A 15609-nucleotide genomic window follows, 5' to 3' on the forward strand; every position below is an offset into this window, starting at 1 on the left:
AGCAGTTCACAGATCTTAGATCATATATAAGTATATTATCTAAGGAACACAATATACTGATGTGTGCTAGTATTATTTTAAATCGTGTTCGAATGAAATGTTATCAGTTTAAGGTATGGTTATCATTTATCAGTGTTTTTGAATTTTTAAATTTTTTTATACTTATCAAAATATGTGGTCTCTTTTGAATCAAAAACAATAATTATTAATTTTGTTATCTATTTAGTATATTGAATAAACAGGTATTATTATTAATTTTTTTTCTACTGTAACAATGTAAGATGTAGATATAAGATATTGCTGTCAAAATATATTATACCTATTTGGAATTCAAAATGTATTGCTGAAAAGTGGTATTCAAAATGTATGTAGATAAGGCAGGAGCGTGGGGGGAGGGGAAAGGCCCCCCACGGGTCTGTGTTGAGTAAATATGCCATTGGAACGCAGTTTTTAAATCGTTAGATTGAGCTCCTGTACTTAATTTTTCCCAATTCGAGCACTGCTTTTAATCATAATATGTTTCCTTTGTTACACCACACTTTAAAATATATATTTGAATCACGAATTTAATAGTTTAATAATATTACGTTTAGTTGGAAGTCTTGAGCGGAGAAACGGTCCACTGACGTCACTTCTATAGTTTTCAAAAGCATAATAAAAAGCAGACAAAAAATTAAGGAAAAATTGACTTTGTTATTTTGCGTAACTCTAAAGAAAAGAACAGATTAAGGATAACATTTTTACTAAATGTTTAAGCTAGCAGTTTATATGCACCATAACATTTTCTAAATATTGCGGCTCTTTTTGAGCTATTTATAAGCATAAGAAAATGTTGAGTCATATTCGTTTTCTTAACTATTGTCTATACAAAATTTTTTGGGTCGTTCAAAAAACTTGAAAATGTAATACAACGTTCCTCATAAGGTGATTTTGGTTGAAATTAAAAAAAAGTCGAGCATAAATTCACAGTAATATTTTATGAGCACCTGAATTAAAAATGTTGACAAGCATGTTTGAGGGTGAAGGTCGTATGGACAGATTTTCTTTGGTTTACTTTGAATCGCCAGTTGGTAAACCATTTTTCCATGGAGTTAAGGTGAGTTTGGAGATTATTTGACGCTATGGGTGGGTCATTGTCAATAGATATTATTGCTTTGTCATCAGCGTAGTCTGCTACTGATGTGTTGGGGGTAGCTGGTTGGTCAGAAGTGAAGATATTGTACATAATAGGAGACAAAATTCCCCCTCGGGGAACACCAGCATTGATAAATGCTACGTCAGATAAAGCAGAACCGTATCGTATTTTAAAATGCCGATCTATTAGATAGGATTTAATAGGTAAGTAGTAGGTGGGAGGCAGGAATTTCTTAAGTTTATACAAAAGCCCGTCATGTCATACGCGGTTGAATGCTTGTGAGATGTCTAGAAATAGGCAATTGCAGAACAGTTTTTTTTCCAGGGAATACGAAATGGAGTCTACGACTCGGTGTGCTTGGTGAATAGTCGAGTGAGAAGCCCGAAACCCAAATTGGGTATTTGGAAGAATATTTTTTTCAGTAATTATCGGGAGAATTCGTTTCAGAATTAACCGTTCCGGTATTTTGGCGAAAAATAGGAGAAGGCTGATTGGACCGTGTGATATGTCTGGTGGTTTGTTTGGTTTTGGAAATAAGATTATAGATTATAGTAGGGGAAATAGGAGAGTGAAGCATTAAATATATGAGTGATGTGAACGATGGCTCTGGTTGGAAGGGATCTGGCTACTTCCGCAGTAATGTAATCGTAGCCTGGTGATTTTTTTAATGCTTATTTTTGTATAGCATATTTTACATCATTAGGTGTAAATGACTTGACAGGGAGAGACATTGGGAGGGGGGTATTTAAGAAAGTTTCGACTAGATTCATGTTTACATTGTCTATGATATCAACGTATGGTTGAAAAGTAATAGCAAAATGATCCTTAAAGAGTTCAGCTTTTTCGATATCCGAAGTAGCTAAGCTGCCATCTGATTTTTTAATGGAGAGTTTTGGTGATTTATAGCGAAGTATATGTTTTGTTTCTCTCCATAGGCTACCATCTAAGGGAGTGAGTTTCATTAAGTGATTTTTACGGCGAGCACTAACGACTATGCTATCGAAAGCAAATAAAGGCGGTGTGCGAGACAATATACGTGCGGATTGTACGGCGTCTGAGCACGAACTGAAAACGAACTGAAAATTGTTAAATAATGTTTTCATTAATAAATAATTTTTGGATAAATATTATCCAAAATGTATTCTAATAACCCCCTGAAAAAATATTATGGATACGCCACTGCAATATAGGTGTTCTTATAAATAAAATAGATCGTGTCGCGATGAACACCATCGTCGCCATTGTTTAATAAGTTGATCGAATCATAAATGCATACATACATTTACATAATCGTGGCTCTAAAAATATTTATATATTTGTTGTCGATTTATAGTATCTACGCATGTGTTTTATACATTAAAAAATGGCCGGATTATATGACGATCACTTGACCGACGCGATGGGCGCATTTTCAGTCAACGATGATGAAATTGTTTTGGATGACAACATTCGGACACAGCTAATCGAAATCGAAAATAATTATGAGAGCATTTTCTCGTGGGACATCCAACGATTTAGAGGCTTCAATAAAAATCTTCTGTTCAATCTCATTGATAAAGTTCGGGAACAGAAACAAATTACTATAGACATGGCCACTAAGGACAACGAATTCAATCAAGCTAGGTAGGTACTATCCAACTTTCATAGAGTTATTTTTGAACAAATAATTTCTTTGTGTCGTGTTTTTTTTTTTAACAAAGCCCACAGGTATCACCGCATACTGATATCATAACCAGAATTAATTTTACTAAAATATAGGTAGGTATACTAATAAAGGTGGTATTGATAAAATATATAAATTGATGTTTAATGTCTATAATAACTTTGTAAACAATCGTGGATGATTCATATTAAAATACCCATAAAAAGTGTATTATTTTATAAATACAATTATATGCATTTGTGTCATAATAGAAAAAAATTTTATTTATAGATTTTATTTACAATTGGTAGCTAGTTATGAACTATACAATAGAAAACGTTATAAGGAATCATATTTGGAAATTGAAAGCGTTGTTCAATTTCTGGAGACGTGTAAATTTGACGAGTCAAACGAACAGTACGCTGACGCTTACAATCATATTGCTCGGGCCTCCAATGCATATATTGCATTAACATTGAAAATTGATTCAGAAAAAGTAAATTTTAGTTATTGTTTATTTTATTAAGTAAATAGCTATATTGAGTATAGAGAGTACCATTTATAATATAAATAAATTCTTCATTCAAAAATATAATTACCAATAATCATTTTGATTTACGTTAAGTATGGTTAAGCAGTGGCGTATTTAGGAATTTCAGGATAGGGGCAACACATATTTGCCGCCCCCCTCAACAGTAAATGTATTTACTAATATACTGCATATAATATATATAATAAATATATACTAATTTAAAATTGTAATGTTACATTCAACAAGGAAGGTATAATTAGACATTTAAACAACATTATTGTACCAGTTAAGAGTGAAAAAATATTATAAATAAAATAGTAAATCTTTCAAAATACCTACTTGTGTGACGACATACGAATAATAAATTTGTTAAATAAAAATAAAAATTTGCCGCTCTGGGCAATGGGACCCATAGCCCCTACCTAAATACGCCCCTGTGGTTAAGTATAGGTTAAGTACATACCTATTATAAGTAATTAAACTGTACAATTTTATTATTATCATTCAAGTTTATAATTGGCACCTATAATATAATATATAAAAGTTATTAATTATATAAACGTAAATAATAATAATTTTAAATTTTCATAAAATAATTATATTGAAATTGTAATATTATATGTATCGAATAAGAATCCATCTCAAACATTTGTTATGGATAGGTATATTAATATAATACATCAATCACTGTATATTAGTATAGACTATAGAGCGGGACCGTATTAGTATAAAAGCAAAAGTAATTAAAAATTGTTAAACTTGTGCCTTTTTTTCTCTTAGTTACTGAAAAATGTTAAACATGTCAACAATTTTAATCAAGCTGAAAAATCTGCGATCTGTGCGGTAAAATCCAAAATTGTTATGGAGTATCCCCCAAAAGGAAATGTCATTGCTTTAAATTTTGCTGATCAAGCCCGCGCCCTTCATCCTACTGAACCTGAATGGATAATCGTTTGGCTAAAAGCTAAAGGAAGAGTAAGGCGTTATGGCCAATCATTTGCAATGCCAGGGGATGATGAAATAGATGCCGCAAAAATGTTATGCTCAATAAAAAGGAATCCTAGTCATTTAATTAGAGCTTCTCAACTATATAATGAAGCAGGATATATTAATAAATTGAAAAACAACCATAATGAATCGACTAAATTTTTTAAGCTTTCGTCTGACATCATTAAGTAAATAGTTTTGTTTTGTGAAATAATTAGTGTATTTTATGATAAAAAAATCATGTAGTATAACAGTGTTTCTTATTTACATTTTACACGTTTATTTTTGACAGAATATCAATTGAATTGGTCAACGATGATGTAAATCAACTAAATTCTCTTCTCCTAACATGTATCGAATGTCCTAATGAGTGTTTTTCATCATCCATGATAGAAAATTTAGTTACAAAACTGTCAAGTGTAAAAAATAGTTGCGTGGATCAAGTTTTAGGCCTTTATTATTTAAAATATGAAAAGGTATGGTGTTTATTAATTTATTGTAATTGGTATAAAAACTATTGTACAGTTTTGTTTAATTTCAGGACTATGTAAAAGCAAAAATGTATTTATCTCGTGGAATGGCTGCTGGCCAGTTTAGTAGTTCGATGCAGTTAATTAAAGTAGAGTGCCTGTTGCAACCAGTTAACCAATTTCCTTTTGTGAAAACACTAAATATGATGTATGAGGTTTTTCAAAATCCAAATAGAAGGCTAATAATAATTTTACAAATATTGTTATATTACACAATAATAGAAAATAATCCTAAAAAAATATTGTGGTATCTAAAATTGTACCTTGATGAAGACATTGAAGATACATTTAAAAAGCGTAATTTAATTGTAAGTAAATCGAAAACTAATTACTTTGTATCTATCAATAATTGTTCATGATATGCTAAAATTTTTAGGGAGTTTTTACCTCTACTTTTTTCAAGTGTATTATTACGTATAGCAATTTATGAAATTTTAAATTTTAATTAGGTACATTATAGATACCAGTGACCAGTATAAGTGACCAGTGACGTCATAATTTTAAACAGTTTTAATATTCTTATAGAACATGCTGGTATTTTCTAATATATTTACTTATAGTTATGGTGTATTAATTTTTCAATTATTTCAATTTGTTTTTATTATGTTGTTTTATAGTGATACCTATACCTAATTATTATATTTTATGATTTCAGTTTACTCGTCCACTGTTTTATACAGACAGATATATCAGACCAAATACATTTCTGAATGAACTATCTGTAAATCTTAAAAAAATAATGAACAATAATGACCTGAGTAAAGAAGAAAAAAACACATTTGATCGGTTCAATAAGATATTAAAATTGAATATTGATGAGAATCACTTTAATGATAGTAAAACCTTTGTTCCTAAAAACAATGATTCTTGGCGAAAAAAACGAGTTGATTTGTCAGAAAAAAAGTGTAATGAAAGTCATCAACAGAAAAATGAGTCTTGGAGAAGAAAGAGAGACCCAAAGCCATGAATAATATGTCAATCATTTAGGTATCATTTATGTGATAAAAGATAATTTTTAGGATTAATTAAAATGGGATTCTTCATTAAAATATTAAAATTTGCATAAATTGGTTTATATTTTACAAGACTATTTACCTATTGTATCTACTGTGTTTTGTTTAAAATTTTAAAATAAAAATACAAGGTCTCGAATGCATTTGTTATTGTTGTAATTAGTGTAATTAGTGTAATAAAGGTTTTTAGTACATTATAGAATTAAATAAGTATGGAAGTACAATACAAAATTAAAAATGAATAGATATTTACATTTTGATTTTGTTCTGATTATATGGTTCTGTATAAATACAATCGGTGTCTTTGCAGATGAATTTCAGTAGGGTTTTTATAAATTATCAATATAGATAAAGGAATTGACTAATTGAGAATGGTTTATTTTTTTTAAGAGGTCTGCTCTTGTATTTTTAATAAGGGGCAATATTTAGGCAATATGCGATTTTGTTGCCACTGCTCATGGCATGTCGTCAATGATGATAATATTATTAATTAGTGTCAGTGATAGACGATAGTATTCGAGTAACGGCAAGTAATGACACCGCCATAGGCGCAATTTGGGTTAAATTTATTGGGGTGCTTGATTTATGTCGACTTGAGTGATGAGTGGGGGGCCTTGCCCCCGCACCCCTCTCCATTCATACAACTGTTTACACCTCCGCATTAATCTTAATATAAATAATTACCTATAGTCCTACAACATAATACACTTAAATCTATATTATTATTCTGATAGGTTATTAAACCCGTCTTATTATTATGAAAATGATAAGGTCTTAGAAATAAATGAATCCAAATACCTTGTGGCTTAGTAATATTATAGTCAATGAAAATTCGATGTTGCCATCGAACATTTGGGGGTGCTAATATGAATTTCGGCATAAGCACCCCCAAGCACCCCCAAATTGCGCCTATGGGCACCGCCGACCAAAAATGAAAAATCTGATTTTTCGCTCAAAACACGGTAGGTACACAGGAAAAACTCTTATTCATCGTAGAGTGGTCTGATTGGATTAATTTATTATTTTTCGTTAGAAAGAGGATAATTTTCCACAAAGTGCATTGCCTCATTGGACTTATTATAAATCGTAATATATGATTTAGATATATAATTTTGAAAATCCAATCAGAGGATCACTCTACGAGGCATGATCAAAGATTTTTTTCTATAAACATCGTATTTTCTGTAAATAGCCAAATAAGTACTTAATTTAATACTTAACTGATGATTTTTAGTATAAATTAAAATGATAAAATTACTTTTTTACTAAAATAGTTATTTTGATTAATTAACTTTTTCTTATTTCAACTTTTAAGTTTAAAAATCTGAATTCATTTTTGATAATTTTCGGTCTAATTTAATATGAGACCATAATATATAATGTAATAAGAGACTGAAATATAATTTATTTTACTTTTAAATTGTAATCTAGAATAGACATTAAAAATAGTATTTTTGGTGATTTAAAAGACAAAATGTACAGATTATTTTTCATGTAAAATTCAATGTAATAAAAAATTAAGATAACCTTATGAACAATTATATTATACTGTATTTAAAAAACAGGTGAACTGATCAGTATACATTTACAACCAAATTTTATGAATCAACTATTATTATTTAATATGTATTACCTTAGTACCTTAATATATAAAATAACTAAATAAAACTAGAACCGAAAAAAACCGAAATAAACCGAAAAATTATTTTCCGACAATTATCTATTCCGGTTTAGGTTCCTAAGAAAATCAAAAAACCGGCAAAGTGCGAGTCGGACTCGCGCGCAAATGGTTCCGTACCATAATCAGCTATAAACATGTTGGCAACACTGCTTATATTATATATTCTAGGATTTTTAGTATTTGTTGTTATTGCGGCAACAGAAATACATAATCTGTGAAAATTTCAACTTTCTAACTTTCATGGTTCATGAGATACAGCCTGGTGACGGACGGACGGACAGCGGAGCCTTAGTAATAGGGTCCCGTTTTATCGTACAGAACCCTAAAAAGGGTTTCTGTAAGGTTCCGGTTCCAATATTTTCAATAGGTTCCGGTTAAAATACCGGTATTTTTAATTTCGGTTCTAAGCCCTGGTTTCGAGCACTACTAATTTGATATTTAAATTTTCAACCTTTATTTATACAGTTAAATGTAGGTACTTAGATTATTTTTTTAACGGTTACAAACAACACTACCGACACGACTTGTTAAATGACGATGTACTTACGACAAAAATGTCTACTTATATATTGTAAAAGTGGTTTGTTTGTATAAATGGTAGGATTATTCAGTCTGACAATTCGCTAGATAAGCGTATCTCGATCCGTTCACGATTTGGCGGTCATTCTAATTTGAGGCACAGAGCATCGTAGCAGCAGTAGGTAAGTACAAATAATTTCGAGCATCTTAAGTTGTTAAATTAATTATTATTGTGTAATGAAATGTAGTTGTATATTCAAACCTAGTTATTTGTTCAATTGTTTTTCGTTTTTGAAACGTCTATAATAATTTTGGTAGCAGTGGTGGGATAGGTACGTATTCGTTTTTTTTTTTAGATTAATATAATTATACGTAGGTAGGTACTAGGTACTAAGGACTTTAGTAGATATTTTTTTGATCCTAAATTCAAATTTGACTGTCACATTGACAACATCGTTAAGTGTTAACAGATCAAATAAAATCTTATAGGTTTCAATATTTTAAGTTGTACTGACTTTAATAATTAACTTGTTCTAAAATCCATATTGATGTTTGACACGTTATATTTGTGAATATGGCTGAATATTAAAACCGATTTGTTCATAATACCGAACTTCGACTCTTTAAAATATATTGTAATTTCATACTTGTTAATTCAAAGGTTTATGTATTTTGTATTTTTATTTGTGTATTGTATTTCATTGTTTTTTATTATTATTATCTAATTTATGTAACTGGGCCTGTCCTGTTTAAACCTTAAATAAAAAAACTTATATTTTTTTTTACTCAAATTAAACAATCTATACAATTTTTGTATCATAAGCTTAAGCGATAATATAATTAAGTTTAGCTGTAAGTCTTGAGGGAGAAGCCGCCCAATGACAACACTCCCGACTCGCCTGTATATCATAGCCGCCATCTTTAGCAAGCTTGACGCTATATAATACCAATATTTACGTTGATATAATTCGTTAGCTGTGTAATAAACCGTACCTAAATGGTTCACAAAAAAGTACCCTAGTAATAGTGCATTGATTTTATGAAATTTCATATATTTTGTGGTTGTAGCAATAGTGTTACACGACTATACGTAAAAAAAAACAATTACAAAATGTTGAAAATTACAAATATGTCGACCATAATTGTTTTACAACCATGCGATTTTTGATTAGATTTCTTATATTGCTTATAAGTTCATATTACATTCACTTGAAAATCGCGAATAAATATGAGTGGCAGTTAAGTGTGATTACACTATACAATTAGCGTTATATTTGGGCGATAGATAAAAAATATCAGGACTTAAAGCTCACTCAAATAATGGTAATATAATTATTTAAGTACTGATAATGCAGTACCCAACGTTTACCTACTTGAAAATGTTATCAAATATACACAATTTAATTTTTAAACAAAAATCATGATAAAATATTTTTGGCATTTAAAAAAAAATGACAACCAAACCAAAATTCAGTTAAAAAAAAGGTCGGCAAGTGGGTGTCGCTCTGCTGTACAGTAGGTTACAAGTGGGTCGCTGTAACGGATGGTGTTAAATTTTAATTCAATGATATAATATCATTGTATACGAAAAGCGATTCTGAGCGAAGATGGTCAGTCAGCCTATGAAATATTACTAATATATTTGATGATATTATTGTGAATAAAGTAATTTATTTACCTATTTACGTGGAACCTTGTTTTATATTTTGAATCCTTAGTTATAAAAGTTGAATATTTTATAAATATTATTTAACTACTAAATAATTGGTAAATGTTGTCAAAATTCAAACTTTAAATGCTTACAAAATTATGCCTATGTATTTTTAATATTTTTCAACTGCTATTGTAATAATATATCAAGAGCCTTGTATTTGATTTTCACTCTTTTTTATTCAACAAATAAAATTTTATTGACATTTATAAAAAAAATAATAAAAATTTTCAAATTTCCATAAACAGCTCAAAACGAGTCGAAATATTTTGAAAATTTTATCGAGTATAGGAAATGATAAAATAAATGTACAGTAAATGGTATAAATTTTAAATATCTAGAGTTATTCCTTTTTGAATTACAACACAATGAGAAAACCTTGTAATTATTCACGTGTAATAAAATGTAGCTGTATATTGAAACCACATTATTTGTTTAATTTTTATAAGAATATTTATTAATTATAACATGTTAATTATCTATAACATGTTTGGTATCAAGCGGTGTGATAGGTAGTAGGTACGCAAGAATCATAATATCTTCGACTTGTGTGCACTGTTTTGTAAACCCAGCGGACTGAGTGCAGATACTTTTATTTAGAGTGCGTAGAATAGTTCCAAAATAAAAATTAGAAAAAAAAAATATAATATGTAGGTCCAATGCTCACGGCTTGATTATGTGACAATAGAGTTATGAAATTATATCCTATACAATAACATCGCTTTAAAAAATTATGCTATTATTTTTCAACATAAAAAAATTTGAAAGTCCTATTGTTTTTTAGCAGCCTAAGAAGTACCTATAGGTACTACTATAGTAGTAATAAAGATTTCATTAAAATGATTTATTTAAGTGCCATTTATATTTTAAGCACATTAAATTTTGATCAGGATCATATACAGTTATACCTATGTAGCGACCTAAGTCTGCGCATGCCTACAGTCTATTATAGATATTATTATGGATACTCTTCAATCTTCATGTAAATTTTATTATGCATGATGATATATATTATATACAATGATTTCGATCAATTTCGCCGGCATCGTTGTTAAAATATGTCTATCATATGCATTAATTATAAATGTGCATGTAAATTTACTTTATCTCGTCATTGTCGTGGCTCTAACAATATTTATGTTGTTGTCGATTTAGTACGCTCGTTTTTTGTAAACTGAAAAATGGCTGTAAATGACTCGACCGATGCGATGGCAGCATTATCTGTCAACGATGACCGCTGGAAAGAACTCGGATTGGACGATATCATTCAGACACAGCTAATCAAAATCGAAAATGGTTATGAGAGCATTTTCTCGTGGAGTATCCAGCGACTAACAGGATCTAATCAAAATCTTAGGTTTAGCCTTGTTGATAAAGTTCGGGGAAAGCAAGAAATGATCACATACGTTGACGGCTGCAAGAATGATGAATTCAATTTAAATAGGTAACCATCAGAGATTTATGTAAAACTAATTTTATCTTTGTTATAGTTTATTTTTGTTAATAAAGAATCACCTATAGGCTATAGACTATAATATAGTATCTACTACCTAGGTACCTACTATCAGTCTTGGGTTACATTTTATTAGGCATTGACGTATTCTTAATATTAAATACACAGAGGTATCTATAATAGTTTTGTTTACTGTGCAGGGATGATAGATAATATATGTATAAGTGAAATATTTCATAAATTAAATGGTATGCAATTATAATTTATACAATTTTAAATTTAATGATAAAATAAGAACCATAAATGTAGAAAATATATCTAAAGTGAAAGTGAAATTATTTCGTCTTATAGGTTTTATTTACAATTGGTAGCTAGTTATGAACTTTACAATAGTAAACGTTATGAGGAATCATATTTGGAAATTGGAAATGTTGTTAAATTTATGGAGACGTGTAAATTTGACGAGTCAAACGAACAGTACTCCAGTGCTTACCACCATATTGCTCGGGCCACTAATGCGTACATTGCATTCACATTAAAAATTGATGCAGAAAAGGTAAATATTGTAATTATTGTTTAATTCAGTTAATCCTATATCTATTGTCCTAACATATATCTATTGAATAGTGAGTACCACCTATAATATGTAAAATGTAAATTCTCCATTTACAATTAAAATTAAATGGTTACCACTTACCGACAATTATTTTAATTTAAGTGTATTAATTAATTACTAAATTAATAAAGTTTACTGTTTTATTAATATCATAATATATCTATTATTTATTTATCATACATTTACGAGACAAGCCTTTTGTATAAACATCATATAACACAACATAAATACATATTACGTACTTAAAGATAAACACATAATTAGGTATATAATATTAAATAATAATGCAGTTAAAAATTAACAAAAGATAAAATAAAAATTTCGAGTATGAGCATTATAACAGTGATAAGTATGTCAATAAATTACGAAAATTGGTGACTAGGTGACTCCTATAAAGTTTTTATATTACCTATGACTTTATATGAGGTATATACTATATATCTTGGAGTATGGAGCTGTTATGTGGGATCAAGTTACTTCTTGTGGTATGAAACAAATAGAACGCGGATTTAATGCAAGTTTCTTGTAGCTTTTATATTAAAAATTGATCACCCATTTTATGACTATTTACCATATGTTATTTTACCACAGTAATACTAGTAGAATGTAGGTAGGTATATGTATATGAAAGTTAATAACCTTTTATCAGATCCCTTTTAATTTAAAATTTGGATTTAGATTCTGTCAATATAAATATTCAAAGATGCTTTAATTGTTGGTGTTGAGATTCAGCTGAGAACTGAGTTATCAGTGTCATTTATGGATGTTTACTTTTGTCCGTCAATCTTGTTTTGTTATTAATAATAATTCATATTAAAGGTTAAACCACGCAATCACATATGTTTATCAACAGGCCAACAGAACTCTGCACCCAAATGATTGGAAGGTTTATACTTTATTTTACATTCTTGTTAAAGAATAATAATATTCCTCTAGATAAGATAGAATTTTTAGAAATTCATGCTGTAACGGGGTATATACAGGAAATTTGGCTCTATACGCACGAAAATGTATTTATGTTTTCTTTATTTATTTATCAGGCATCTTGGCGATAGTATAATTGTAATAGTACAATCGATTATCTTCGTTTTAATTACAAAAATTTAGTTTTAGAAATAAATCAAAAAAGGAACACGAGCTGACAGGCAACACAAAGCACGGTCTCAGTTGGTAATTTATCATAATATAGAGATCCATTTCAAACTTATTTTTTAACCCAAATAAATCAACATGTTTAAAAATGTTATATACATTATATCAACCAATTTATTAAAAAAACCTGCTATTAGAAGGCGAGACCTAATCATATAAATTATTTATCTCATTAATTTTTCTTTCTCAGTTACTGAATGATATTAAACAAATCAACAATTTTAATCGTGCTGAGAAAGCTGCAATTTGTGCGGTTAAAGGCAGAGTTTTTATGGAATATGCTCCAAAAGGAAACGATATTGCTTTAGAATTTGCTTCTCGAGCACGCAACCTCTATTCTGCAGAACATGAATGGATAATCATTTGGTTAAAAGCAAAAGGCCGAGTAAGGCGTTATTACCAACCATATACAATGGCAGGAAATGATGAAATGGATGCTGCAAAAACGTTATGCTCAACAACATTAAAGTCTCACATTTTGATCGAAGTTTCTCAACTTTATAAGGAAACAGGATTTGTTTATAAAATGAAAAACAACTACAGTGAATCAAACAAATATTATAAGCTTGCGTCTGATATTGCTAAGTAAGTCGTTTTTCTAAGTATCTACTAAAAGATATTGATGAGTAGTAAGTAAGTAATGAAAATGAGTAATAACTTACTTAAAAATGCTATCACATTAATGTGCATATTATATATGTTTTAAATTATGCTTAAAAAAATCTATTTTTACTATGTTTTTCACGATTCATCTTATTTTTTATTTACTTATTCATTTATTTTCAATTAAACAACATTGATGTGTTTTTTGGTAGAAAATCAGTTGAATTAGCAAAAGATGATACAAGACAACTTTGTTTTATTTTAATGATATGTATCGAGAATCCAAAACTGTTGTCAAAATCCATTATAGACAATTTAATTACAAAACTCACAAATGTTAAAAATAGCCGTGTGGATCAAGTTCTAGGCTTATATTATTTAAAACATGAAAAAGTATGATATTTATGGGTATTGGGATGAAAAAAAATTATTCAATTATTATTTGTTTTGTTTCAGGATTATGCAAAAGCAAAAATTCATTTATATCGAGGAAAGGCGGCTGGTCAATTTAATACTGCATTGCAGTTAATCGAAGTAGAGTGCCTGTTACAATCTGTCAAAACATTTCCTTATGTAAACACTCTAAATATGATGTATGATGATTTTCCAAACCCAGTGAGAAGGCTAATTATTTTAAAACATTTATTGATATATTACAATTACTGTGAAAAAAATCCGAAAGAAATGATGCGCTACCTAAAATTGTACATTGATCAAGACGTCGATGATACTATAAAAAAACGTCATTTAACTGTAAGTTGATGTTATTTAGTATATTAATACTTCAAATTATTTGTAATTAAGAGTAAGATTATTATAGCTATAAATTAACATTTTTTTATTTGCAAATACATATTAAAACAAAAAAAATTGTGTGTTTATACAATTTAAGAATTCGTTAAAATTATAAATTATCTATGCAATTTATTATGGGAATATATAATTTATTAGTACAATAATTTGTTGAAACTTATGCATGTTATAGTTGATGCTATATGTGTATAAAAAATTCTCAATGCATGTTTTGTATATAAATGTTGTTTTATAAAATGATATCATTATTTTTTATGATTTTAGTATACTCGTCCATTGTTTTATGTAGACACATATGACAAACCAAATGAATTTATGAACGTTCTATCTAAGAATGTCGAAGATTTAATTAACTACAAGTGGAGTATAGAAGAAAAACAGACGATTGATTGCTTCAATAAAATTCTAAAATTAAATAGTGATGATGATAAATTTAATGATAGTAATAAAACCACTATTAATAAAAAAAATGAATCTTGGCGAAAACAGAGAATTGATTTGTCAGAAAATAGGTCTAATGAAAGTTATCAACAGAAAAATGAATCTTGGAGAAAACAACGAAACCCAAGGTATGAATAATAATATGTCAGTCATCTATTTATTCTATCTGATGGTTGATATAAAAAATATAATATTGTGGATTATTTAAAAACAGATTCTTAATAAAAATATACATAACTTTATTTACATTTTACAAGACTATGTACGTACCTATTGTACCTATAGTATATTAATTTTTTATATTGATAAATATATTAATATTTCAAATATTTATTTATTTTTCCAAATACTCACCAACATTATTTGTTTTATCACATTTGAACAGTTTGATAAAATAATTATGATAATGATTTGAATGAAAATAATAAAACCACTGTTCATAAAAAAAAAATGAATTTTGGTAAAAACAATGAGATTTATCAGAAAATAAGTCTAATGAAAGGCATCAACACCAATTTGCTTCAAAATACATTTTTTTTGACATGTATTTGTCTTATGGCTGGGGTCATTCTATAACTTTGTGTGATACAGAGAGCGTTGCTATGACAGCCAAACAATAAAAAAGATTGAATTTTAACCTTAACCTTAACCTAACCATGAGGTACGTCTTGTTTGTCGCGGACCCTTTTGCAACGTCAACATCCATTTGGAGTTCGTCGAGTACCTACATGTGTTGGCATCCCCCGTCTGGATACGGTCACATAGGCGCAAATTGGGGGGG

At 28.9% G+C, this 15609-nt stretch overlaps 2 protein-coding genes across 5 annotated transcripts in view; both read left to right on the forward strand.

Annotated features, from left to right (window-relative positions):
- Positions 1-15609, forward strand: part of LOC100160247 — a 79615-nt gene that overhangs the window by 1036 nt on the left and 62970 nt on the right. The window contains exons 2-7 of one of the 2 annotated variants that reach the window (XM_003242386.4): positions 2469-2758; positions 3069-3273; positions 4090-4484; positions 4589-4772; positions 4838-5134; positions 5482-5982. In XM_003242386.4, coding sequence (XP_003242434.1) covers positions 2499-2758; positions 3069-3273; positions 4090-4484; positions 4589-4772; positions 4838-5134; positions 5482-5793 — 1653 coding nt within the window. In that variant the 5' untranslated portion in view covers positions 2469-2498 and the 3' untranslated portion in view covers positions 5794-5982. Of the gene's footprint in view, positions 1-2468; positions 2759-3068; positions 3274-4089; positions 4485-4588; positions 4773-4837; positions 5135-5481; positions 5983-15609 lie in introns of those variants that run through there. The other variant, XM_029488338.1, reaches the window with a different exon arrangement.
- Positions 8100-15157, forward strand: LOC100165115. 3 transcript variants are annotated; one of them, XM_001946547.5, is made up of 8 exons: positions 8193-8221; positions 8288-8371; positions 10906-11194; positions 11555-11759; positions 13162-13556; positions 13787-13967; positions 14031-14327; positions 14652-15157. In XM_001946547.5, exons 3-8 carry the CDS (start codon positions 10932-10934, stop codon positions 14964-14966), a joined length of 1656 nt encoding a protein of 551 aa, XP_001946582.1. In that variant the 5' UTR covers positions 8193-8221; positions 8288-8371; positions 10906-10931; the 3' UTR covers positions 14967-15157. The 3 variants fall into 3 exon arrangements, with proteins under 3 accessions (XP_008179979.1, XP_001946582.1, XP_016657443.1); XM_008181757.3 differs by lacking the exon at positions 8288-8371 and having other exon boundaries at positions 8100-8221; XM_016801954.2 differs by lacking the exon at positions 8193-8221 and having other exon boundaries at positions 8228-8371.

This window comes from Acyrthosiphon pisum, chromosome A1, assembly GCF_005508785.2.
Source record: "Acyrthosiphon pisum isolate AL4f chromosome A1, pea_aphid_22Mar2018_4r6ur, whole genome shotgun sequence".
Classification (NCBI taxonomy): domain Eukaryota; kingdom Metazoa; phylum Arthropoda; class Insecta; order Hemiptera; family Aphididae; genus Acyrthosiphon; species Acyrthosiphon pisum.

Bases quoted from the DNA above. Each gene is read 5' to 3' on its own strand.
- LOC100165115 (XM_008181757.3), top strand. From the start codon at position 10,932: ATGGCTGTAAATGACTCGACCGATGCGATGGCAGCATTATCTGTCAAC. The intron at 11,195-11,554 runs GTAACCATCAGA...TTCGTCTTATAG, and splicing joins GATGAATTCAATTTAAATAG to GTTTTATTTACAATTGGTAG. The intron at 11,760-13,161 runs GTAAATATTGTA...TTTCTTTCTCAG, and splicing joins TAAAAATTGATGCAGAAAAG to TTACTGAATGATATTAAACA.